We start from the raw sequence: 24,924 nt of genomic DNA, 5'->3' as shown, positions 1-24,924 counted from the left end.
GCCCGCCGCCGAGCCGTTTTAATAATGGAAACCTTCTAAATCTTCAGCGCCACGACGCCCTTTAATATTTACCGCGATCGGCTTAAAGTTGCACGAAGGGTGCCCTCGTCTCGCGGGGACCACCGACGTGCGCCAACTTCCTTCCTTCCTTCACTCTTCACCAAGCCTTCTTCTTCAGAAGGAACCTCACCCTAAACCCAATAAACTACCTCACTTTACCTAAATTGCATTATTACATAACAAAGTATGAGTGTATGGAGTAGGATCAAATAGCAGCCATAAAAAGCTTGATACATTTCAAATGCTGCAATCGTTTAGTATAATAAATATTATTCAAAATATATCAATTTGATTTTGACTTCCGGATTTGAAGTATTATATAACAATTATAATAGAAAATATTTTTAATTTATTATTTTCAAAATTAATCTTATTCAATAATTTCACTTTCAACAAAACTTCAATTTAGTTCGGCTACGATCAGTCCGCATTCACTATAGGCCGGTTTGAAAATTTCAAAACAAACTAAATTATAATTGACAAAATAAAAATAAATTTAAAAAAACAGTTTTTATTTTATGTTTTTTTTTTCAATTATTTCAGTTCTACAAAGTATTTTACTCTATAGCTTAGAGATTATATTGAAATATTTTGTTTAAAAAATATACTAAATATACTAAAATTATGTCTATTCAACTGTTTCAATTCTGCATTCTAGAGTAGCTAAACTACTTATAATAAATTCCGATCTATTAATTCATAATAATTATTATTGAAGCAAAAAAAAATATCCACTTCAACTACGCATTTCAATATACACTAACAAACAAAAAAACCACAAAGTATCAATTTGTCAATGAACATTTTTCTGAAAAATGTACTCAACTTTATTTATTAATAATCATTCGGAAGGAACAAAATAAAATACGCACGTAAACGAGGAAATATGAGTTTATCAATGGAACTGAATACTTTTCTTTTATCAATATTATTAGAGAACGAGGAAAAACGAAAATGATTTTCTACGATGGATATGTATTTATCAATGAGACTATACAAATAGTCTTCGAGTGGACGTTTTATTTCGTTTCATCTGTTTTTTGTTACAACTGTAATACTTCAGATTTGTTTCAACTTATTATGTAATTTTCAACTATACTTGAGTTATACCTCGGAACCGGACTATGCTAAAATATCAGACTGTTCGAAACCGTTGAATTTCTACAAAAATCCATTACAAATTTAGATTTTATATAGAATTTACAAAACTGAGAAAAATTCATTATCTTGCTCTATCAGCAAAACTCTATTATTATTTAATTTCAAATAAACGTTTTTTGAAATGAAAACAAATATATAATTATTAGTTTTTTTTTCTTATTGTGAGAGATTAACGAAAACAGTATATATTTTAATTTGTTCAAATTCTGATTATAAAATACGCAAACTTCGCAGCTATGATTTAATTGGTTCACTTTAAATATGAGATAATAATTAATTGAAATAATATGATTGTGTAAAACGTACACATTTATCATTGAAAACAGATTTTGTTTTGATAGTATGTTGCAAGATGTACATGTGATTGTTGAATAGCATCATACATTGCCGATGCTGCAAGAGCGTATTCATAAATATTATGTCTGCAATATCACACGACCTCTCAACTTTAAATTAATCAAACATGAATCGTGGTTATTTTCCAATACTGATTGACATATATCCACATTTTATAGTTCAAAGAATTATTGTATGTTGAATAATGAATTTATAGAATAAAGATAGATGAGGTTATCAAATATTAATAAAATGTAAAAAAATCCTTAATACATATGACAAATATAAATGATAATTAAAAATAAACTTAAAATACAACAATAGCTTGCAAAATGCTGGTAATTAATGTCGCCTATATCCCGGACTGTTTGAAATCTGAATAATCGAGGATCTAAATCGTACTATAATGAATCCGCACTGATCGAAGTCATTCGGTAATTTAATTTGTAATTGAGAAGAAAATTAAAAATCAAAACTTTTATGATCTATAAACCTTTTGTCATCTTTCACGTAACTTAAACATTACATCCACCCAGAATTTATTAGGTTTTTCATCAAAAAAAAACTTCTTCAGGTGGTTTTTTATGTCCACTGAAAATTAATCGTTCTTGCAGTTAATGGAAATTTGAAAATACCAAAATTTGTGGAAATCGGAAAGTGCAATGTCTGGTGAATACTACGGGTGGACAAATACAATTCCAACTACTTTTATTGAGTAGTAAAAGAAATATAAGGGATGATATTGTCCGTTAAATTGTTCAAAACTCATATATCTTAACGGTTTATGTAAGCAAGCTTCAAAAACGTTCGTCGATAGATGTTTTGGATATATTTAATATCTCTGCTCATTCACGTGTCATGTACTATGGGGTATTCTCGATCAATGTCTTGATTTCATCATTATTACTAATAGAACTTTCAGACTGAAATCATCAGCTCGAAATTTTGAGAATTATGTTTCTAAAGTTTATTTAGCTAAAACAACTTCTCCGTAAACAGAAAATATCTTAGTTATTTCTTTAGTGACATGTTTGGCTTTATAGTAATAGAAAAGTATCAACGTGTAAAATGCACTGTGTTTTCCTTCATCTTTACGAGGGTACTAAATGTGTTTCATTTGATCTAAACCAAAGTATTTTCTAAAAACGATAGAAATCTCACTTTTTAGTATATTCATCTACAATTCATCTACATGATGTACCATTCACAAAATTGACTTTTTTACTTTAACATTTAAATTGTACAAATGATTTTTTTTTAAATATGTGAGTTATAATTTCATCAGGAATATATAGAAAACATTTACATGTTGCTTAAAGGAATACCAAATAAGTGGAAGAAATCTTAGATCGCAACGTCTATGAGTCATCGACACCTACCAAAACAATGGTGATATAATGTAAACATTTGGTGCAATCTTTATAATGAATACGAAATTACATTAAGAAAACAATTCATTCTATAACTATTATAATTTTCTTTCTATAGAGTCTATAGTATAGACCATTGGTTTTTCTGCACCTGAATTCATAATTTACCAAAAAAATATTAAATCTAAAATTTAATTAATTTTTATTCCACTTTATATTATTTTTTTATTCAATTATCCTAACGTGTTGGTGCATTTATTTATTTTTACAATAGTTGGACGTTTTTTTTTATTATTATTTTTATGTATAATAAAATTATGAGAGTTCTAAAGTTTGTTGACTTTTGGATCCAAAAACAATCAATTTATTTGATGTTTTTAGTACCAAAAATAATTATCATTATTATCTCAATTGTTCAAGAGTAAAAATTTTTACATGTGTGAATTATTGAACGCAACAATCAAAATGTTACGTATTACACAAATTGGAAACTAAAGGAAAATACCCTAGAACTATCAAACCCGATAACAACTACACAACAACAACAACAAAAAGTGTACTTCGATTGTCGTGCCACATAATTATTGTGCGTAATTTGAATAGGTATCAGCAGCAACGACTGTTTTCACTCGTTTTTTCCACAAGAGTTCTGGAATAGTTTAACGAACTAAAATCGGCACCGACGATGACGTAGACCGCTCCTCTACCTCTGCCGAAGTGTTCACCGGTTTATATAAACGCCGCTTGCTAGAACCGGGGACGCCAATTTCGTTTCGCGTACGGCTTTGATCAGTTACGTAACAAACGAACTGCAACATATATATTTTGTTAACCAAATATTCGTTTCAAAAGTGAATAATTTCTTTGCAAAGATGTCTTTGAAATTCGTTTTTGTTCTCCTCCTCATCGTAGGGATTGCCACATCCAGACCTAACAACAACATCGAAGGTATGCAACTTCAACAATTACTAATCAAATAAATTTAGTAACTTTATTACTTATAGGGAAGTCATTAAATCAAATTACAATTTTTAATTAACATTAACTTAAATTACTCATGAAATATCTTTTAATAATAACCGAATTTTTATACGTTTTTAATTTTTTTTTGCCTTTTCTAAATTCTGAATTGTAAAGTAAAAACTATTGAAAACATCAAAGAAAAAGGAGTAACCATCAGAAAGTGATTCATTATAGTACAGTTTGAAAAATTCAAGACAAACGAGTCGTTTCGTACTGTTTATTTTTATGCTGTTTTAAAGACCTCGATTAGTCCGGTTTGAAACAGTACGGGATATTGGTAAAGATTTGCTGTATTATGAATCCGCCCTGATTGAAGTCGCACTGTGCGAGATCATTATTTGATTGATTATAGTAAAGTTTGAAAATTTCAAAACAAACGAGTCGTTTTGTGTTGTATAGTTTTATGCTTTTTTAAAGTCTTCGATTAGTCCGGTTTAAAACTGTTCGAGGTATTTATGAAGTTATTCTGTATAATGAATCCGCACTGATCGAAGTCGCACTATTCGAGGTCAATACCTGATTCATTATAGTACAGTTTGAAAAATTCAAGACAAACGAGTCGTTTCGTACTGTTTATTTTTATGCTGTTTTAAAGACCTCGATTAGTCCGGTTTGAAACAGTACGGTATATTGGCGAAGTTTTTCTGTATAATGAATCCGCACTGATCGAAGTCGCAATATTCGAAGTCAATACCTGATTCATTATAGTACAGTTTGAAAATTTCAAAACAAACAATTAATTTCGTGCTGTTTTAAAGCCCTCGATCAGTCCGGTTTGAAACAGTGCGAGATATTGGCGAAGTATTTCTGTATAATGAATCCGCACTAATCGAAATTGCACTATGCTATGTTTAAAAATTTCAAAACAAACGTGTCATGTCATTTTGTGCTATTTGATTTAAAGTTCTCGATCAGTCCGGTTTGAAACAGTGCGAGATATTGTCGAGATATTCCTGTATAATGAATTCGCACTGATCGAGGCCGCACTATGCGAGGTCAATACCTATACTAATATTTAAAAAATGTTTTAGTAAAATTTAATCATTGAAGAAATAAATTATGTAAAGACAATCAAAATATGTTTTTAATAAATGTGAAGTCAATCATGAAAATATTAATTCTTAACATAAAATATCTGTTTTCGATCAATCCGTATTTACAATGATAGTAATAATTAATACACACATTTTTATATACATAAATAATCTTTTTTTTTTTCCTTTGTACAGTCAAATCTCTTTTTGTACTGTTTATTTTATATGTATTTAATTTCTTGATTAGTCTGGTTTCAAATAGTCCGGTTGAATAAGATCACTAAGACCGCACTATATAAACCGAAAACTCTTAATAATAATAATAACAATGAAAGAAAAAGTTTGTACCACTTTTATTCTATAGTCAAAAATGTATACATTTTCGTTTCCAGATTGATTTTTAAATATAAACTTTACAGTAAAAGAAAATTCACAATTTATCAAGTTTTTTTTTTAAATAATTGCAATATAATAAAATAATACAACTATACGAAATATTGAATGACAGAAACTATACATAAATATCAATTGCAGAATAATTTTCATTACAAATCCATTTTACCTATTTCGTTCATTTTATATTAAAAAAAAAACACGTTTTTAACATTGATTAAACCTTGTACCAATTATTTTATACCATTTACGAGTTAATTCAAATGAAGGAACCACTTATTACAATGTATGCAACTAGACCAACCTTATCAACGTCATTCTTGAAAATACATTTAAATAAGATAACATTTGTATACTTAATTTATTTATTTTCTGTAGTATAGTAACTATCAATTGTATCATACAATGGAAATGTTAAAATAAATTATTGATTTCTATTGGATTAGTTTAATAAGTATTAATTTAGTGCGGGTAAAAGGTTCAGCCAAAATACAAGACTAATCGAGGACTTTAAAACCTCATAAAATTAAGACGTAACTGTATAAAAATGAAGTCTTAGTCTAGTCTGTAAACTATATTTACTTTTATTTTGCTGAATTAAAATTTAGATTGCTTTGAAATTTTGAAACCCGATTATAATGAATTCGATATTTGCATATTTTCATGTGATAAAATCAAATACACACAAAGATAGGTACTTTTTTAAATTGTTGTTTTCTATTGGATAGATTAATAAGTATGAATTAATGTTACTAAACGTAAATTCTGCTGATAAAAGCAATCCAAGTATGCAATATTCTTGTATACTTTCGTAACCGGACGCGAGCTAAGTCCGCTAAATGTTTATACGATCGTAGCCGCAGGATGCAACAGTTTAATAAATAATGTATTTTTAGAGAGATTATTTGAATTGAGCGCTAATCAAATATACGTGCATTATCGGATTTGCGTAGTCTTAGGTTTGGTTTCCTATCAATGTTATAAACATGAACTTGCAAGTTTCCAAATAATGTCAATAAAATATAATAAAGACAACGACAAAACTGAACTAAATATCTTTCTGTTTGATTTCAGTTCCAGAGAGCGTGGATTTGGGTACAAAGTGCAAATTGCCAGCATACAAAGGTCACTGCAGAGCTCTGATTCCTCGATGGAGATACGATCCGGAGACGCAGAGCTGTAAGGAGTTCAAGTATGGTGGTTGCAATGGCAACGGAAACAATTTTTTCACCTACGAGATGTGCATGGAAACGTGCGAAGGAATCCAATAAAAAAAAAGAGACTCTGCTAAACTTGCGGTCTTTCCGCTCGTCTTTAACATATTCGGTATTCTACGTGTCTAGTCCTTATTGATAAATTACATTTACATTAGTTTTAACGTTTATTTAATGCAAATATCATCATTTCTGTGTAAGTTTATTTAATTATTGTTTTTTAAATAAAATATTTATATTCATATATTTCTACTTTTATTTTGAATGAAATCCCTGAAAGGATATTTGTTATAATCTTAATCTAAACTCACGTTTATAATAAGATTATAGAATAAGTTAAAAACTTACCAATATTAAGCAAGGTATGAAACTCATCAATAAAATTTTATTTACAAAAGAAGAAATATTACTTAAAATACAATTTCTTGTATATAATGTAAAAAAAAAGTGTCGATTTAATTCCGTTTGAGATGGATATTATAAATATTGATTCAATTATGACTTTGATTTGATCATCACAAATTTTAGTAGGTTTATGTTGATCATCTTTGAGTGAAAAATATCTAAAAGGGATTTTTTAAACCAAATTTGACACGTGCATTATGTTAAACAATAAAAATCATAAACTTCAAATATGAGCTTTCTTACCTTTTTAGGAAATAAAATTTGTTGAATATGTCTAAAAATTGAGTCTAAACTAAAAGTGACATCTTTGAAATGACAAAACAAAACGAAAAACTCATAACAATGACAGAAGTCCTTTAAACCTGTCAAACCGAAATTACCTTCTTGCCAACCAAATTTTATTCATTTCGTAAACATTAATAATATTTAATATGCTTTGGCCCAAATTGCTTCCAATACAACTTTTTTTTTGTCACTTTTTATTTACAAACTATTCCACTGAACATTTATCAAATCGGTTCAGTGGCAACATTCCATGACGTTTGTATATAATATTGCTATTGTCCAGAAGGTTGATCGCTGGCAACCTCTTCCACTGCTTTTAGATTCCAAGGTGCAGTCTCTTATTGGTGATGTACCATGGTGCATCCGCGATTCTTCTAACACATTTAGATTGGAATACTTGGATTTTTTTTAATATTAGTTGAGCTTGCTGTTCCCCATAATTGGATACCGTATGTCCAAACTGGTTTTAATATGACTTTGTACACTAGCAACTTGTTTTCCAAAGTCAACTTCGAATTTGCGCACAGCAAAACAATTTCAGACATAACTGCACAAAGAGCGGCAAATTCAAATCTTACATTAATTTTGGGACACCCTTTATATCTTTTTAGATTTAGTTTTTCCTTTTGTTCATTGAAACAAAAAGAAATCATTAAAATTCAATAATAATATGACTAATTTATAATTCTTGAGCATTGTCCATTTATATAAATGACATTCTGATAATGACATTTTCATATTCAAAATAATTATATTTGTTTTGTCCATTGCAATGTTTCCGAAAAAAAAAACGTAATGATTGAAAGTTATTGGATAAATATTAAGTATTTAACAAATTTCGTAAAGTATTTAATATTATGTGCTTGAACTTCATGAAATGCCAGTCTATTGTTAGACCTTTTCCTAAGCTAGAGTTAGAGAACAGTAAGATTAATAAAAAAAAACTATCTGATGTAAACATATTACATAAGAGATTAAATTACGCGTACTTCTCGCTATTCTTCAAAAACTATACAATTTGCTTGCATTAATAGAAGTTATTTAGTACGAATTTTAATTTAAGAAAAAAAAAACATTAATTTAAATGCCCCCGGATTCATTATTATTTGAAAATTTTAAAAGAAACTAAATTTTAATTCTTAATAAATAATACTTTTGTATTTGTATTGAGTTTTTATTTTGTAATTGAGTTTGTAATTTGTTCTGCTTCAATAAATATTATTATTAATACGTATATTTTTGTTGATTTCTTAATTATTGTTTTTATTTTCCTTTATTTGGATATATTTCCTCGATTAATCTATTGTCAAACAGTACGGGATATTGGCGACATCGCAATATGAGAGGTTTTGCTCTTAGAATTCACGAGAAAACTAAATATATCTTAATATATCGTATGTGAAATTTTGTATGCAAAAACATATATAAACATATTACACAGCAAAGATGTATGTACGTATGCAAATTTTTGTGACTCACAGAATTTGAAAAGTGCGCGCAATTGCGTAACTATGACTGTACACGAAAACAGAACATCGAAATCAGTCGTTGACAATGTCCATAGATTTAAAGATTATCAACAATGGCTGTGGAACTTATGTAAGTGGTGGCATAGGTGTGAAGCTATTTGAAGAAACAGCAAATTAGCATTGGCTATAACAAACAGACGGTTGGTCATTGGCTTCAAACTTTCTCTCTTGCGAGGTGCGCGTGTTTTTTTTTATTGTTAGCTCTGCGAAAGAAACACCAAAATTAGGTATGCGATGCGTGGATGAAGCGATGAAGCTGATGATGATGTGTATGTGTGTGTGGCGGATTAAAATGGTCCACTGTTAAATGTAATCAACGATGCTCGTCGGAGCCGCAGTAATTTGATAAATGGTCATACTGCATGTCAAACTCAGGAGTTTTGATATAGCGTTTTTGGTAATATAATATATAGTAAAAATTTGTTGGGCGAAATTATTAGATTGCCTTCGTTGTTGCTGTTTGTTTGGTAGTTCGGTTCGGTCTTTCAGGTAGAATGAGGGTGGATACCGGACTTCATCCCGTTTTCCATTTAACAGCCTGACTGACTTTCCTACACTCGATTTCCCAAATTACAGAATATGCCCCACATCCCAACGTCATCCTGTATATATCTTCATTACTACCCGAAAACGATATTTCAACGTTATCCCACATTCGGGTCCTCACGCGCTCATCAAAAACCAAGATTTCCATCATGCAATCATCACCTATTTTAATCATTACCGCTAGCTATTCCTATCCATTATTCGCACGTCACTTCTATTAACGAACCAACAAATAAATACAATAAATACAGATTTTGACTGCGCCAGATTGCGCGAACGCATAATTAAATATTGAATAATCTACACATATAAATCAGAATTGTATAACACAATTTTACTACAAATCAAAACATATTTATTTCTAGAAAATAATTTACTCATAACCAATACAAAATGCGAAATTTAATTTATATCCGTAAAATTAAATAAAATACTATAACTATATTAGTAGAACTAAAAATTTAGAAAAACTTTTTAAAAGAAAGTATCAAAGATAAGTAAATTATAATAAATAAGTAAATAAAAATAAAGTCCGTAAAAGGTCACTAAGGAATGTTAAGTTTTAGTTAAAATATGGTTGAATTTTGTACTAAAAAAAGAAATTGACATCCAAATTTGAATAAATAGGTTTCGATAAAAAGGATCTTAATAATTTATTGAATGCAGAAGATTACACCGTTGTTCCCAAAACCGAACTACTGCCGCACAAATACTCCAAAGAAGTCTGAATAGCATCGAACATTGGTTCAGAAAGTGGAGAATCCAGGGCTAATGGAACTAAGTCGGTGCATGTAACGTACACAATGAGTCAACAAACTTGTCCACCCATTACACTGAATGATACTTGGCATGCATCTGGATCGTCGATTCACCTGGAAAAAAACATATCACGACAAAAAGAAAACTAACAGCTGGGACTGACAGTAAAACGATTGCATTGGCTGATGGGTAGGTACTCATCCATCTCAGCTGAAAACAAGGTTTTAATATACAAAACAATTATAAAACCGTTATGGACTTACGGATTACAACTGTGGGGATCTGCTTGTAATACAAGTATTGACATCATACCAGTGAAAAACGCTCAAAGCAATTGCCAATGATGCCTGGTTCCCGATTAACGAGTACATACATCAATACACTAGAGTCAGATTTGTGAAGGATGAGATAACGGAACTCAGCAGCAAATACCAACATCGGCTGGAGGACCATACAAACCAACTTCTAACACACACTGAATCTCATCAACGAATATTGAAACGATTTAAACCACAGCACCTCCCTAAGTTAGTGTTAGTGATATCTAAATTGACAATAAGACTTTGCCTATATGTGTTTGTGAGGTTTTCTTTTATAAGCATTCTGTGGAGTTTAGTCGCTGGATCAATCTCTAACATATATTTTTATTTTTTCATTAATTAATCTAGAACTAAAGCTTGTATATAGTGTGCCAGGGACGAAATTCTGGATACAGTGGAATATTGTCTGTTGGTGTCGTTGTGGTGTTTCAATAGTTGGAAATTTAACGAAATTCGTTTGGTTTTACATTCGTTACTTGGTCTATGCTTGGTCTATACTTACAAAGTTAATTCTTATTAATACGAGATTGGAGTTGTGACCGGGAGTAGGGTTTGTATATATTGATGATTAAGCGTTCCCGCGGGATTGGCCTTAGTGGTTTTGTTTATTATAAGACCGGAACAAAATCCTATGCATTTGTTTATATGAAAAAGATGATCGATTACGATTGTACGTGTAAGGATCATTATGTGTTTATAATAAGGACTTGAATTCGGAGTAAAGGTATATAATTATCGATGGGAAGGTTTACGCTTGATCCCCTTTGTTTATATTAAACTGTATGGAACTGGAATCACGATAGAGATTCCTTTATGCTGATGTATATGTTTATATAATGATGCGACTAAGAGATGTCTCTAGTTCGTTAATACATTATATTAACAACAACAATTATTATAATAATAATGGTTGGACACAACAACAGATTGCTTTGTAAAATAACAAATAAGATTATGGTTTTTCAGTAGAATATTTAGATAAAATTGTTAGCAACAAAGACAAAAGAAAATTGTACACTCAAAGAACATCACACAAACTGAATTGACTATTTGTTAATGGCCTTTTTAAAGGAAATCACCTAAAATGAAAATTCTACAACACAAACTATTCACATGATACAAGCAACAAATTTTCAAAAAAAAACTCATCTTTTAATGCTACATGAAGTAACATATTAAAATATAGGTCTTAATTAAATGTTCTTGCTGGTTCAACTTTATTGTTTCGTCCTAACAAATTAATCTCTTGTTTTTGTGTCTGAACGAAACTAATTACGAACCTAAGTTAATAACGCTCTATTTCCGTCATATACATGACATACTTAATACAATAGAAAGTTAATTTCAGTGAAACCATGCTTTTTGTAAAACCATTTCAGAAATGTTAATTTGTTATCTATTAAAGCAATTACAATGTAAGATTAATGAAAATTTTAATTAACTTAAACTTTAAATCAAAAACAACATAAATCATGTCAATAATATTTCATTTTTAGGAACAATAAATAAATGTTCATCATATTACAAACAGTAAGTATTTGTAACAGATTATGCAATTAAACTAGAAATTAATAAACTAGAAATGTTTGGAATATAATAACACAATGTTATATAATTTTTCATTTATAATTTTCAATTATACTAAGAATATTAATATAATAATAATAATAATAATAATAATTTATTGGCCAAACATAAATACATTAGAAAAAAAAGTACATTCTAAAGGGCTAACGTAAGAATATTAAATTAATTGATTTAATATTTTTTTTTAGATTCGAAAAATATATTTATTTAAAACGTAATTAAATGCAGAAACATAATTAATTAATATAAATTATTGTTAATTTATTAATAACGTAATTATATTTGATATATTAACATTGGTTTCCTTCTTCGTGTTATTTCCCCTCAACCTTTCAACTACAGGTATCCCCCGACTCCAAACAAAAATTGGTAATTTCTTTAATAAAATATAATATTTTTGGAAGATGTACTCTATCTGTTTTGTTGCATTTGTTTCTTTTGTCGTTTTTTATAAGATATTTGTGATGTCTACATTGAAAAGTATTTGTAAGTAAGTATTTTGTTTATTTTAATCTATTTTTTCAAATTTAGGCTGTCAATAAAAACCATAATAAAGTGTGTTAAGATAAGTATATTTTGAATTTTTTTTTAAATTCCCCCGATTTACGAACAACCCTTTGGAACGGAACTAGTTTGTGAGTCAAGGGACACCTGTATTATAGTCTTCATAGTCTACTGCAGATGTATGTTGAGTTGCCTATATTATTCACCACGTGCTTTAAATAGACCTGACAGTTCCTTTATTTTGACAGAACACAAGTTTGTAGCGTAACCTAAAAATAATGATTAATACTTCCTAGTTTTGAAACGTAAAAGCAGTATAAGTGATGAGTGTATTCCACGACGAAATCGAAATAGAAGACTTTGAATACGACGAGGAAGAAGAAACCTATTACTATCCATGTCCATGCGGGGACAGGTTCCAAATAACTAAGGTAGTTGAAGAACATTTAGAGGTTATGTGTCGATTCTAAACGTAATTTGAAAATTTGTAGGAGGAACTGCTGGAAGGTGAGGAAGTGGCCACTTGTCCCAGCTGCTCCTTGATCATTAAAGTAATTTATGATCCTGAAGACTTTGAGGCCGCCAATTCAGAGGTGCAGAACGTTGTGGACAGTTTAAAGAAGTTGGAAGTGAACTAATTTGAAAATGAGCAGGGCCGGTCGAGGAGGAGGCCGCGGTGGCTTCACCAAAACCAACCCCCAGTTTGCTTCGCTTGGTGTGAACTCTGCAGAAGGAGCCCCCATGTTAGTTACCCAACCACCCCCATTATACCCATTACTAGCCCGCAGACCTGTACCATTAACAGTAAATGAAATCAACAATCCATTGAAACACAAATTAACAGATTTTTTTTTAGCAATCATCAGATCTGGATTATTTGGTTGTGCTAAGGCAAGATTACATAGACCATATGCAATTATCTTCGTCGTTTCTGAAGAAGCCACAAACTGGAACTGAATCAACTAATGAAATTGATAGACTGTTGTCACAATTGCCACAAACTAAGGGACAGTATGAATGGAATTTGTTGCCAGCGGAACTGCGACCGAAAGTCCTTGCAAAGAGAAACAAAGTGAATGCGGTTTCTAAAAACGTTGATATACAAGAAACGTAAGTTTTTGTTTTGTTTATTTAATGATTTTAGATTAATTTATTCTTGCTGTAACAGGTTATTTAAACTGGAGAAAATGGAGAGTGAAGGTGCAGAAGAGACGAAAGAAAACGAGGCTGCAGAAGACGACGAGGAAGAATTGAAGCTTTCCGAACCGGAGGACGAAGAGATGGACGATGGGACAGATTATGCAAATAACTATTTCGATAATGGTGAAGCGTATGAGGACGAAGAAGATAATTTGGACGATGGACCTGTGTATTAATTAAATTATATTGAATAGAAATATATTTTATCTAAATTCATGCTATTATTGTGTTTCATTATTTTCTATATTTTATCTTAAACAAAGGTAAAAACAAAATTTGTTACTTATTAATAATTGCAATATGTTTATAACATATTCAATTTTAATTAAAAAAATACTGTAAATAAATATAAAATATATTGCAACTTGATGACATAAAAGTTGCCTATACTATTTTACAGTAATATTCTATATCTTAGCAATAAATTACATACAAAGTATCTTATGATCGTCAGGATATTTAAACTATAATTTAAAATTAAATTAGTTAACAATTAACATTGCTAATTAGTATTTATTGCGATTTAAAGAACTTTAATTGATATCGCGAATATACGCAATTATTTTACATCGGCTCGTTGGTCTAGGGGTATGATTTTCGCTTCGGGTGCGAGAGGTCCCGGGTTCAAATCCCGGACGAGCCCATGGGGTAAACTTTTTATTGTTGTTAAATAAAAATGATTATTATTGACTATGTCCTTAATGTGGAAACCCTACAAATTTCTTAACGAAGTGTCAGAAATCATTGGAAATGTAAGAACTCTAATTGAACGATATTTTATTCCATTTTTATTATTTCCTGTTCCTTTGTCAAAATCGATTTATAAATTAACAATTATGTATACACAGTTATGATCTATATACTTTTCATCATCTACCAATGCTATTGAAGCATTCCATCCTTCCAGAATTTATAAGGTTTTTCCAGGTGGTTTTTCATGTCGAGAAAAATTAAATGTTCTTGTAGTTAAGGCAGCTTTGCAAAGGCATGAATAAGTAAAAGTCTGTGCAAATCAGGTTAAATTTTCATGTAAAGTTAATTTGTTTAGGTTTTTCTTTAATAAAATCTTAATGCTTTCTTCTTCATTAATTCATTCATCAATTTCACTAGTTACCATCCCTTGATCCAATGGAAATAAAAGAGAAAAAAAAATGGGCTACCGTAAACTGTTTTGAAGTTATTAAAGTATGTTTTACCTTTATCTGCTCTCATGGTTTTGTGCCAGGATTACCACACATTGATCTCCTGGATTATGGATCACCAGGTACTGATGGTACATAGCTTTTCAGAATGGGAATTATAATAACCCTGTTCCAAGAGTCAAGAACATTTCCAGAGGACAAGATGTTGTTGAATAATCGAATCTCAGTAACAACTCCAATTCTGCCAAACTGATGGAGTTGTCAAGATAGTAGTCCTCATCATATACCTTAACTAACAGAAATTGGGGTTTCTTTGGTGTTAGATTTCCGAGGAACATGTCTCTCCAGAAATTTTCAAGGAAGAAATTGATTTTGATGTGTTTCCTTCGTTCCATTGTAATATTCTTCAAAACCTCCACTGAGGGAGTTTATCAGAAATTTCTGAAGCTTTCCCTCTTCTTTCTTTTTAACAATCCGCGAATCTCTGCCATCACTTGTACGTTACCATATTTTCCAACGGTTTTGAGTGGTGGAAGATTCTGAGGAATCAGCTTCTCCTGATGCGACGAATTCCTCTTTCAGATCCTCCTCTGATGAAGCTGTGGTTTATGCTAATTTAATGGTTTCTTCAAGTTTTTGGCTTCGTATTCTCGTTTTGGTACTTTGATGAAGTGAATTAATTGTCGTGTCCCAGGGATGGAATTCTGGACACAGTGGAATATTGTCTGGTGTTGTCGTTGTGAAGTCTCAGTTGTAGGAATTAAATAATTCAATTGGTTTTAAACAAGTTTATTATAATGATTGGTACTCTTTCCAAGGTTTTGCTGAGACTATGCTCATCATATTAACGTTTTACTGAGACTGATTCTATTATAATTGTTATTATTAATATATTGTATTGACGAACTAGAGACATCCAAGGCGTCTCTTATTCGCATTATTAATGTATGTATTAATAAAACCTTCAAAGACTGATATAGTCTCAGTAAAACCTTAATATGACGAGCATAGTCTCATAAAAAAGCTAAGACGAGCATAGTCTCAGCAGAAGACCAAGTAACGAATAAAGTTATGTATAACCAAACAAATTTCATTAAATTCCCAACTATTGAGACAACGACAACACCAGACTATATTCCCTGGGACACGACAATATTTCCTTGTCCAAAATGAGTGAAATTTTCTCTTTGGAAGAACAACATTTGTTTGAAAGCTACTATGTTTCTACCCCTACTTTGTACCTTGATATTTTTTCCTATCATGTATTTCATCAACTTATTTCCCAACAACATGGTGAATATTGGTGAATATACTATATGAGATTATTATTAATTTTTATATGGACATAAAAAATGTGGTCAACTGTGGTTGTTTATTGTTATATTATGTAGGAATTAATTTGATAAGTATAACAAAATTAAGTTTTTTTTCATATGTAACTAATGAACATCAATATGGACAAATTAACAATTAATTGTTGTAACAAAATCATCAATTGAAGCAAAGATGAGTAAAATAACAAGGAATGAAACATTGTTCTGGTCACCAATCTCCATAAACATCTTTCGAGAAATCTTTCATTGTTATCTCATTATATTTGGTTCATACTTGCATTGAAACCGCTCAGTACAGTAAGTCTGTTGTGTTTGCAGACATAACACCACTTTCACTCAAAGTACGAATCAATGTTAAATGAGATAACGTAAGTACAAAATAGTAAATTAATGCTTGAAAAAGTGAAATATTCCGGACTGTTTGAAACCAGACTAATCAATAAACTAAATAAACCGCACAAAAAGAGATTTCACTGTAAAAAAAAACAAACAAAAATGATCATTTTTTGTATAAATTTTTTTTAGAATTTATTTCTATTTAGTTTATTTCGAAAATTTCTGAACCAAAGTGATCGAAACAGCCTTAAGCGAGGTTTTTCTGTAATTGTATATTTAATGGTGCAACATGTTTACATTTCATATTCAATCACAAATATAATCAAATTTAAACTAAACACAATTATTCCCATTAATTCGTAAATTGTAAATATGTCAGCAAGCTGTTAATGATGAAGAGAAAACGTAAATGTATTATTTCTAAAATCAGCGTTATTAAATTTTGTTGTTCGACAAATTTGTAACAAATGGTTAAATGCAAACGTGCTCGTAATAATGTAGTTCATTGCTTATCTAAAACAGCGAGGTACGGGAAAATCTAATCTCAGCAAAAAAAAAATGTAACTGAAAGTAACTAGAGTACAACAGAATTCAATTAAAACATTTCTTTGTTCGTTCAAAGAAACAATTCTTTTATGATAACTCTTTTTTTTTCTAATATAAATAAAAATTGTACAGTTGTTATATTACATAAAAATTATGATATTGTGATAAAAAAAAAGTGTGCAAAAACATCAAAGAATCAGAGATTTACTATGTAATGTTCTCATTGTAAGTAAACAAAAAAAATATAAATAATGGAAATATTAAGTATTTGAGTGTTGTTGCCAATTGAAGTAAGGTATAACAGTGTCATACTAAAGATAAAAACAGGTAATATTATTAGAACTTAATCACTTTATAAATATATTTTATGAACAATGTCCATGTTTGCTTTGTAATGTAGATAAAATAATATAAAACTATAACATTAAGGTCATAATTATGTCCAATAAATATGTTAAATAAATATTTAAAATAAGAATTGAATAATTTTGATTTATTGTAACAATAATATAAATTCATTATAATAAAAACTTGAATTACACTGCTGCAAAAGTCTACAGTACTTTACTTTATATTTTCACCAAATTAATATAAATTCATTAATAGTTGTGATAATTTCTATTTTTGACTGCGAAAGAGGCTCTTTGATTGGACCACAGCCCCTAAAGACCATGCCTAAATCCGTCCCTGATATCAGACAAACAAAATGCAAAGTATCTTTTGTTAGGTGGCCCCTTTTGGTGCTTAAAAGACGCCACGCAACAAAAGAAACAACACTTTAAAACAGCAAGAATTTGCCAAATATTGCACAATGTTGTATATTATTGTTATCTAGGAATAAAACAATATGAATTAACTTAAAAAAAAACAGTAGGTCTATAACATGATACAAATATACGTTATATTTTGTAGATTATAACCTGTTTTGTTATCACATAAAAACTAGATTACTGTTTCTATTTAAATTTGAAATTTACAGGTCAATAGCCATTTGCTAAATATATACAAAATACTTTGAATTGAATTGAAATATTCAAATTACATTAATTTATTTTGCAATGATTAACAAATATTGCAAAATAATACTTTCAATTTCAATGTAAGAAGATAATACAGTAATTAGTTTTTTACTTATCAATAAAACTCAATTAGATTTTGATTTCATCATTAAGAAAAATAGTTTTTTTTTTCTTTCTCTTGTTCTATTAGTTGGTACGTAGCACGTGTTTATAAAATAAAAAGAACATGAATTAATGTCTCTTTAATTCTTTTAATAATCTAGCCTCTATTATGTTGATTATATAAATTGTCCTTAAAGTGAATGGGAAAAACCGTATACATTGAATAAATCTTAAATGAAACACGCACTGAAATAGGTGGAAACCGAGGGCGATGGAAATTTCGAGTGTATTGTATTTAGATTTAAGTGCTAATCCGGCCCTGATGGCCATCTGTTGCTTCGTTAAACGGTTTAGTTTCCGTTGTACGTCCTCAGCTTGTTCGTGCTGCTAAATTTTCGGCCCGTGTCTCGATGTAAATACACACACAAAATTTAACTGAAATGCACACAAAAACGTTCCAGACACAAGTAAAAAAAAAAAACGAAACCAAGTTATGAAGTCAAGGTTCTAAGATAACGGCTAATTTTTTCGCAAATTTTTCTGTTCAGCCACACGAAATCTCGTCATTTCGCATACAGAATGGAATTGGTGAAGAATTCGAACAATTATGAGGAGATGCACATCATTGGAACAGGTACTGTACATTTTATTTGTATGATCTTCCACTTTTTATTGATTGAAATTATTTGATAGGTGCTTATGGCATGGTGTACAAGGCCCGAGATAAGACCTCGAACAAAATGGTAGCTTTAAAGAAAGTCAAAGTTCCTCTTACTGATGATGGAATCCCCTTGAATACACTCAGAGAGATCGCTTTGCTTAAGCAACTCGATGTGCATGAGCATCCAAACATTGTCCGTCTCCTGGATATTTGCCATGGCCAGAGATTAGAGAAAGAATTAATAATGTTTTTAGTGTTCGAACACTTGGAGTATGATTTATCTATGTACTTGGAGAAGAGGTCCATGAGAAATTTTCTGGAGAAGGAAATTAGGCAAATGTCGAAGGAGATTCTCTGTGGTGTGGAGTTTTTGCACAGCCACCGGATTATACACAGGGATTTGAAACCACAGAACATACTTGTTACAACTGAAGGAAGAATTAAATTAGCAGACTTTGGTCTAGCTAAAACATACGATTTTGATATGAGGCTCACCAAAGTTGTTGTCACCCTCTGGTACAGAGCACCTGAAGTTCTTCTTGAGTTAAGCTATGCCACTCCAGTAGACATCTGGTCAGTTGGATGTATAATTGCTGAATTGTATTCATTAAAGCCATTATTTAGTGGGAACTCCGAAGTAGATCAATTAAACAGAATTTTTAGGTAAAAGTAAAAAAATGTAGTTAGCAATTGAATAGTTAATCAGTTAATGACGTAAAAAAAATCATTACAGAGTGCTAGGGAAACCTTTGCAAAGTGAATGGCCCAAAGAAAACATGTCAATAAGATATGATTCATTTGAAATTCTTGATAAAGTCGATTTGAAAGATGTTGTACCGAATTTGAGCGAAAACGGTTACAATCTGATTATGGTGAGTGGATCATTCTTTCTTCAATTCCATTAATTTTTACGCAATGATTTTTAGAGCATGCTGACTTTTGACCCCATGAAACGGAATTGTGCCTTCAAAGCTTTACAACACGATTATTTCACTGAAGAGCCACTAAACTGTTAGTTCAAACTATTATTACTATATTATTCCTTTTGTATACAGTTTTTGTATTAAATTATTATGAAACAAAAAGAAAACTGTTTGTTTTTGAAAATTTCGATTTTTCTTTGTATTTGAACCGTTCGTTCACATACTTTTCCTAAATTACTATATCATTATATGTGACATTATGTTAATGTATACACTTTTCTTGAATTAGTTTTAGTTTTTATATTAAGATAACTATAACAGTATTTGCCATTAATTTTAATATTGCAGCTATATAGAATAATAAAGATTTTATAAGAAATTTCTTTACATTTTTTTCTGTGAAATGTATTCCATTTGCCCTTTGTCCTAAGGGGCAATAAATGATCAATAAATATGTTTAAATAAATAACATAAATAAACTTCAATTATATTCGATATGTGCACTTGGGTTTCTTTGGAAATTAATTAAAGATCTTTCAAAAAATTACCAATAGTCGAAAATCAATCACTACCATAAACAAATAGTATTAAAGAATGATAAAAACACCATTATTCTTTAGAAACAAATATAGTTCTACATACATTAATTTATAATTAAAAAAAAAACCTTGTATTGGGATGTGAATTGATATTGTATTAATAATTCTTATTTATTAACAATTTTTATTGGCCCAGTCTATTTCTGGATGTTTTTTCATGATTTTGGAATAAGTTCGCTTAACTTTTGTACTAGGTCTCTCCTAACACCTTTGTACTGTATCGCTGAGACTCCGATTTGAAAGCAGTTATTAAGTGTACTCATTCCACCTTTTTTTCCCCCTGAACCCCGGTAACTCAGACTGGATTTGGTAATTCTTCAATTATCAAAAGCAGTGGCTGGCGAAATTGTACAAGATGTGCAAGCTAAGAGAAGTGTGGAGATGAAAAGACAAGACGTTGTGTACTTATAGGGAAATAAGGGACAAGCGGAAACCCACTTTTGATGTGAGGTGTACACCTAGCTAAACAGAAAATAAAACTTTCTCTGCCACTGTACAACTACGTTTTCGGATTTGAACTCCCTTTTCCCCATTATTTCTTTAGCAATAAGAAAAATGATTTCTTACATAAACCATATGTTTTTTTGGTTGCATATCGTAAAACTACAATTATCTGTCTGCTCAAGCTAAGTGTATTGCAGGGAGCAGTGGATGCCTTCCCATTGAAGACGAATCTGTTTGCTCTGTTTTTCCGAACCCTTCCAGCTTGAAAGTACGAATATTAAGGCGAAGAATTTAAGATTTTTTTTTTGTTAAATATCAGTAATACAAAGATTTACATTCATCCTTTGACATTTTATAAATTTAATTTTGTTTCTGAATATTTCATTTATTAATTAAATATTGTTATCTATGGATTTCCCAAATTTCAAGAGTACTAAATTTATATTTTACATTATTTAATTCTATACATAATTTCTCAAGCTGAAATAATACATTTTCTTATTTTGAATAGATTTCTTTACTTTCGTCTATCGACAATTCTTGTTTTTTTTTTTTGATTCAAAGTGATGCCTGAAATAGTTTGTTGTTACATAAATTAAAAGAAAAATGCAAAATAATTTATTAAAACTTATTCGTAAATTCTTATTTGGTACAAGTTCTGATACAGATTAGAAACAAGTAAAACAGGATTTTGGTAGTTTAGCCAAATTGTGTTGCAAAGTGCGTATGCGATCAATGATCCAAGAAAGAGCAAGAACTAGTAGTTCTAAGTACATGCAAGTGGTTTCTGTTCTGTTCGAATGAAGAACGAACGAAAAAGGGGAGACACTTCGTTCCGGTCATTTCCTGCGAAACTCGTCGGACCGGACTTGAATGAATAAAAAAAAAGGGGGAATAATGAACATTAGAATAGAACAGGTCATCTGAGAATTATATTTATAAATGTATCAGATTGCAAACGCACTTTGTAACAGATGAAAATGCAGAAATTCATTGTTTATCATCTAAATACTTGTGGACTCTCTCCAGATACTCCGAGTAGCTTTCGGTTTTAGGCAGATGGCCTCCAGTCTTCTTGTAATGGTTCAAAATGTCGGGATGGCTCTGATCCATGACGATTTTAGCATTTTTGTTGCCCTTCTGCTTCGTGCACACCTCGACCTTGCCTTTACATTTCGACACGATAATATCATCTGGATAGGTGTTCTTCATTCCCCTGTAGGCGACGACGACGGAAATCACAGACCAAACGATGCAGGCCAAGCAGCAGAAGAAAATGTTGGCGTGGAAATGGTCCAACGTCCATGGGAAGAGCATATTTACAGAGCAGGTTATGGCTACCACAGAAGTCAATGTTGAGATCAAGGACATGTAGAAGAACCCGCTTATATGATGGTCGATGTACCAGCGTCGTGACGCCAGGATTCCTGCAACTCCTGCAGTCGTGCATCCCAACGCGCATATGGCCGGAGCAAATATGTATCTGCTTTCCGTCACGAAGGCCAATGCCATCAGAACCAAAGAGATCAGGGACAGCACCAAATGTACAATCGAGAGACCCATCACCATCGACGCAGAGTATCTTCGTTCCGAAGGGTACGCTCCACGAGGATCCGGCTGCGATATGGACTTTATCTTCAGGGTAGTCTCCATCGTTTCTGCATATACCAACAAATAAACAAACTAGAATTAACTGGAATTACGTCATCGTTCGATCACGATGCCTGCGACTTTAATAATTGCATACGGCATTGACACATTCTGAGATTATTTCATCATCTTCAACAACAATATTCTTTAATACAAAATCAGTAAATGTTAAATTATCTATTAAAAAGTATTAATTACATGCAAATGCTCTTAGAAATAACAGCTTAAGCGAAATTGGAGGCAGCAGATTCGGTTTCAATTGCTGATTAAGCGTTGCAAACCAGTTTCTCGAAATGCAAGATCAACACTTGAAAATCCATGTTTAAATCCTGCAGTTTCATCGAAAAATTATACTTCTCTTATAATGGAACACTTTCTATAATAATTTACGTTGTTTAAATATACATTTCTACATATTCATAAATAATTATATTCTAATTTTAAAACGTTTGCCTAAATAATTACAATACGATTGTCACGTAAAAATTTCAAGAACAATAAATTCAATTTCAAATTGGATTTTTTTTATTTCAAGGTTTCTCAATTGAATAATTAATTTATAGTTCGTACTTTTATACTTATGAACGTTAAAACTGTAATAACAACAAAATTCAATAATTATCTACAAAATTTAAATGAATTAAGAATTTTCGTTTTGAATTTTTTTTACATGACGGAAAGTCAATAAAAATTATAAATTCAATTAATAATTTCATGTTTCTATTGCTTTTCCTCTATACATATAAAAAATTACACTACGTTTAAAACTTTGAAACAGTAACAACATAAAAATAAATTTAAAATAAGAAATTTTCTGCTGTTCCTGGTTTGATAAAACTATCAATTTTCGAATTTCGAATTATTCTAAGATTATAACGTGCACAACTGTATTATTCAAATGTACTTTGGTTGAATGCAGTTAATGTTTTTAGTTGAAATGACCTTCAACTCAGTGAGTGTTTTTTTTTTAATTAGTAGTAATTATATTAGCATTGGCAGAAATTGTGAATTATTTCCAGTTTGTTTTGCTGCATTTCTATATTTAACTATAGTAAAATTAAAACTGCAATAATAATAAAAAAGAGCATGAAATTTTTGTTGTGCAATTGAATTAAAAATAGAAATAATTGAAGATTTTAGTTGAAATAACATTTAGACTTAGACTCCTTATTTTAATTAGGAGTAATTGCATTAACATCGGCCGGAAATTGTGAGAGCGTTAATTGAAGAACAATTTTGCAATGTTAGCGAATTCATTATCATAATTGAGGAAGGAAAGTGCACATCGCATTCCCATTGCGCAATCGCTCATAGTGAAAATATAGTGAGCACCGGTTTTTTTTTTAAAGAAAATCTCTTTGAAAGCTAGAGAAAGCGTTTTCATGAATGAAACAAAGAGATTAATTACCTGACTTTCCTTGATTTTGTGTGTTTTCCTAGTTTGTTAATCCCTTAATCCTCGTTGTAATTAAATGTAATCCATGATCGTGGTGAGCCTACTTTGATGATTATGTTGTGTCGGGATGGTTGGCGATGCAACTATGTGTCTTCGTATAGGAAGGAATTCGCGCACGAAGGCACCAAACGTTCGTTGCCTGTTTATGGAGTGTCGATTTGGTTTGGAGTTTGTTGTTGTTACGAGGAGTCTTCGCTTTTGCGATGGAAGTGGAAAACGTTCTGTTTCTCTTGCACTCCTTTTTGCGAACTCAGTCTCATTCCTCTCACGTGGACTTTTCACATGTGAACAGAAATTTATAAATAATAAAAACTGGAAGTGGAAAAAATTAAAAATTAATTAACGCTGAGAATGGCTAAAGCGATAACGTGTTAAGGAAAAGGAAAAGATAACCGAGATTTGCTTATTTTTGCTGTTGTTCGATTTAATGAAAGGAATTTCTCTTACGTTCGTTCATTAACATTTTATTAGTATGCATTATTTCCTAGGTCGTTTGTTGAAATTAATTTATAACTATTATGAGAGTAGTGGAGTTGAAAAGTGTACAAAATAATGTCATGATTTTATAAATACGTTATGTTTTTTTATTTGTCTATACTTAACTTTTTTTTATTAACTATTATAAATTTTATAATAAAATTATTTAGATTTAAGTTATGAAGTACAATTTATTAGGTATAAAGTTCAAACGTTTTTATATTGAAGTATTTTCAGTTAATTTGTCTATTTTCTTAGTTAATTATAAATAATTACATTACGATTGTAACGTAAAAACTTCAACAGCAATAAAATTGGATTTTTTTTTATAATTTTTTTCCTCAAAGTTCTTCAATTGAATAATGAATTTACAGATAGTACTTTTATACATATTTAGAAATGTCAAAACTTAATCCAAAATTAAATAGTAAATTTTATAATTATGTTCATGTTTACTGTTTGAATCAAAGCTTTAGTTACATGAATATATTTTTTTATTTGTATTTTGA

The 24,924-nt window shown here is 30.4% G+C and overlaps 5 protein-coding genes and 1 non-coding gene across 7 annotated transcripts; 5 read left to right on the top strand and 1 right to left on the bottom strand.

Annotated features, from left to right (window-relative positions):
* Positions 1–3,693: 3,693 nt before the first annotated feature.
* On the top strand, positions 3,694–6,782 carry LOC108558812 (hemolymph trypsin inhibitor A-like). The gene is made up of 2 exons (XM_017915843.1): positions 3,694–3,875; positions 6,452–6,782. Exons 1-2 carry the CDS (start codon positions 3,800–3,802, stop codon positions 6,646–6,648), a joined length of 273 nt encoding a protein of 90 aa, XP_017771332.1. The 5' UTR covers positions 3,694–3,799; the 3' UTR covers positions 6,649–6,782.
* A 5,978-nt stretch (positions 6,783–12,760) lies between these two features.
* On the top strand, positions 12,761–13,175 carry LOC108558809 (DPH3 homolog). The gene is made up of 2 exons (XM_017915841.1): positions 12,761–12,957; positions 13,018–13,175. Exons 1-2 carry the CDS (start codon positions 12,850–12,852, stop codon positions 13,162–13,164), a joined length of 255 nt encoding a protein of 84 aa, XP_017771330.1. The 5' UTR covers positions 12,761–12,849; the 3' UTR covers positions 13,165–13,175.
* LOC108558808 (DNA-directed RNA polymerase III subunit RPC7) lies at positions 13,157–13,947 on the top strand. The gene is made up of 3 exons (XM_017915840.1): positions 13,157–13,330; positions 13,383–13,636; positions 13,695–13,947. Exons 1-3 carry the CDS (start codon positions 13,172–13,174, stop codon positions 13,900–13,902), a joined length of 621 nt encoding a protein of 206 aa, XP_017771329.1. The 5' UTR covers positions 13,157–13,171; the 3' UTR covers positions 13,903–13,947.
* A 350-nt stretch (positions 13,948–14,297) lies between these two features.
* On the top strand, positions 14,298–14,369 carry Trnap-cgg. The gene has a single exon. It is a non-coding gene; the product is annotated as a tRNA-Pro (tRNA).
* A 2,146-nt stretch (positions 14,370–16,515) lies between these two features.
* LOC108558807 (cyclin-dependent kinase 4) lies at positions 16,516–19,950 on the top strand. 2 transcript variants are annotated; one of them, XM_017915838.1, is made up of 5 exons: positions 16,516–16,570; positions 18,754–18,839; positions 18,899–19,529; positions 19,600–19,738; positions 19,793–19,950. In XM_017915838.1, the coding sequence occupies exons 1-5, from the start codon at positions 16,554–16,556 to the stop codon at positions 19,880–19,882; spliced, it is 963 nt and encodes a 320-aa protein (XP_017771327.1). In that variant the 5' UTR covers positions 16,516–16,553; the 3' UTR covers positions 19,883–19,950. The 2 variants fall into 2 exon arrangements, with proteins under 2 accessions (XP_017771327.1, XP_017771328.1); XM_017915839.1 differs by lacking the exon at positions 16,516–16,570 and adding an exon at positions 17,324–17,411 and having other exon boundaries at positions 19,793–19,949.
* Positions 19,951–21,460: 1,510 nt separating this feature from the next.
* Positions 21,461–24,207, bottom strand: LOC108558811. The gene is made up of 2 exons (XM_017915842.1): positions 23,891–24,207; positions 21,461–22,490 (listed from the first exon to the last, which is right to left on the bottom strand). The coding sequence occupies exon 2, from the start codon at positions 22,483–22,485 to the stop codon at positions 21,823–21,825; it is 663 nt and encodes a 220-aa protein (XP_017771331.1). The 5' UTR covers positions 22,486–22,490; positions 23,891–24,207; the 3' UTR covers positions 21,461–21,822.
* Positions 24,208–24,924: the final 717 nt, after the last annotated feature.

The sequence above is a fragment of the Nicrophorus vespilloides genome, unplaced genomic scaffold (genome assembly GCF_001412225.1).
Source record: "Nicrophorus vespilloides isolate i.1.1-1 unplaced genomic scaffold, Nicve_v1.0, whole genome shotgun sequence".
In the NCBI taxonomy this organism is placed as follows: domain Eukaryota; kingdom Metazoa; phylum Arthropoda; class Insecta; order Coleoptera; family Silphidae; genus Nicrophorus; species Nicrophorus vespilloides.
The sequence above is the reverse complement of the archived record's forward strand: the minus strand, read 5'-3'. Positions and strand labels throughout refer to the sequence as shown.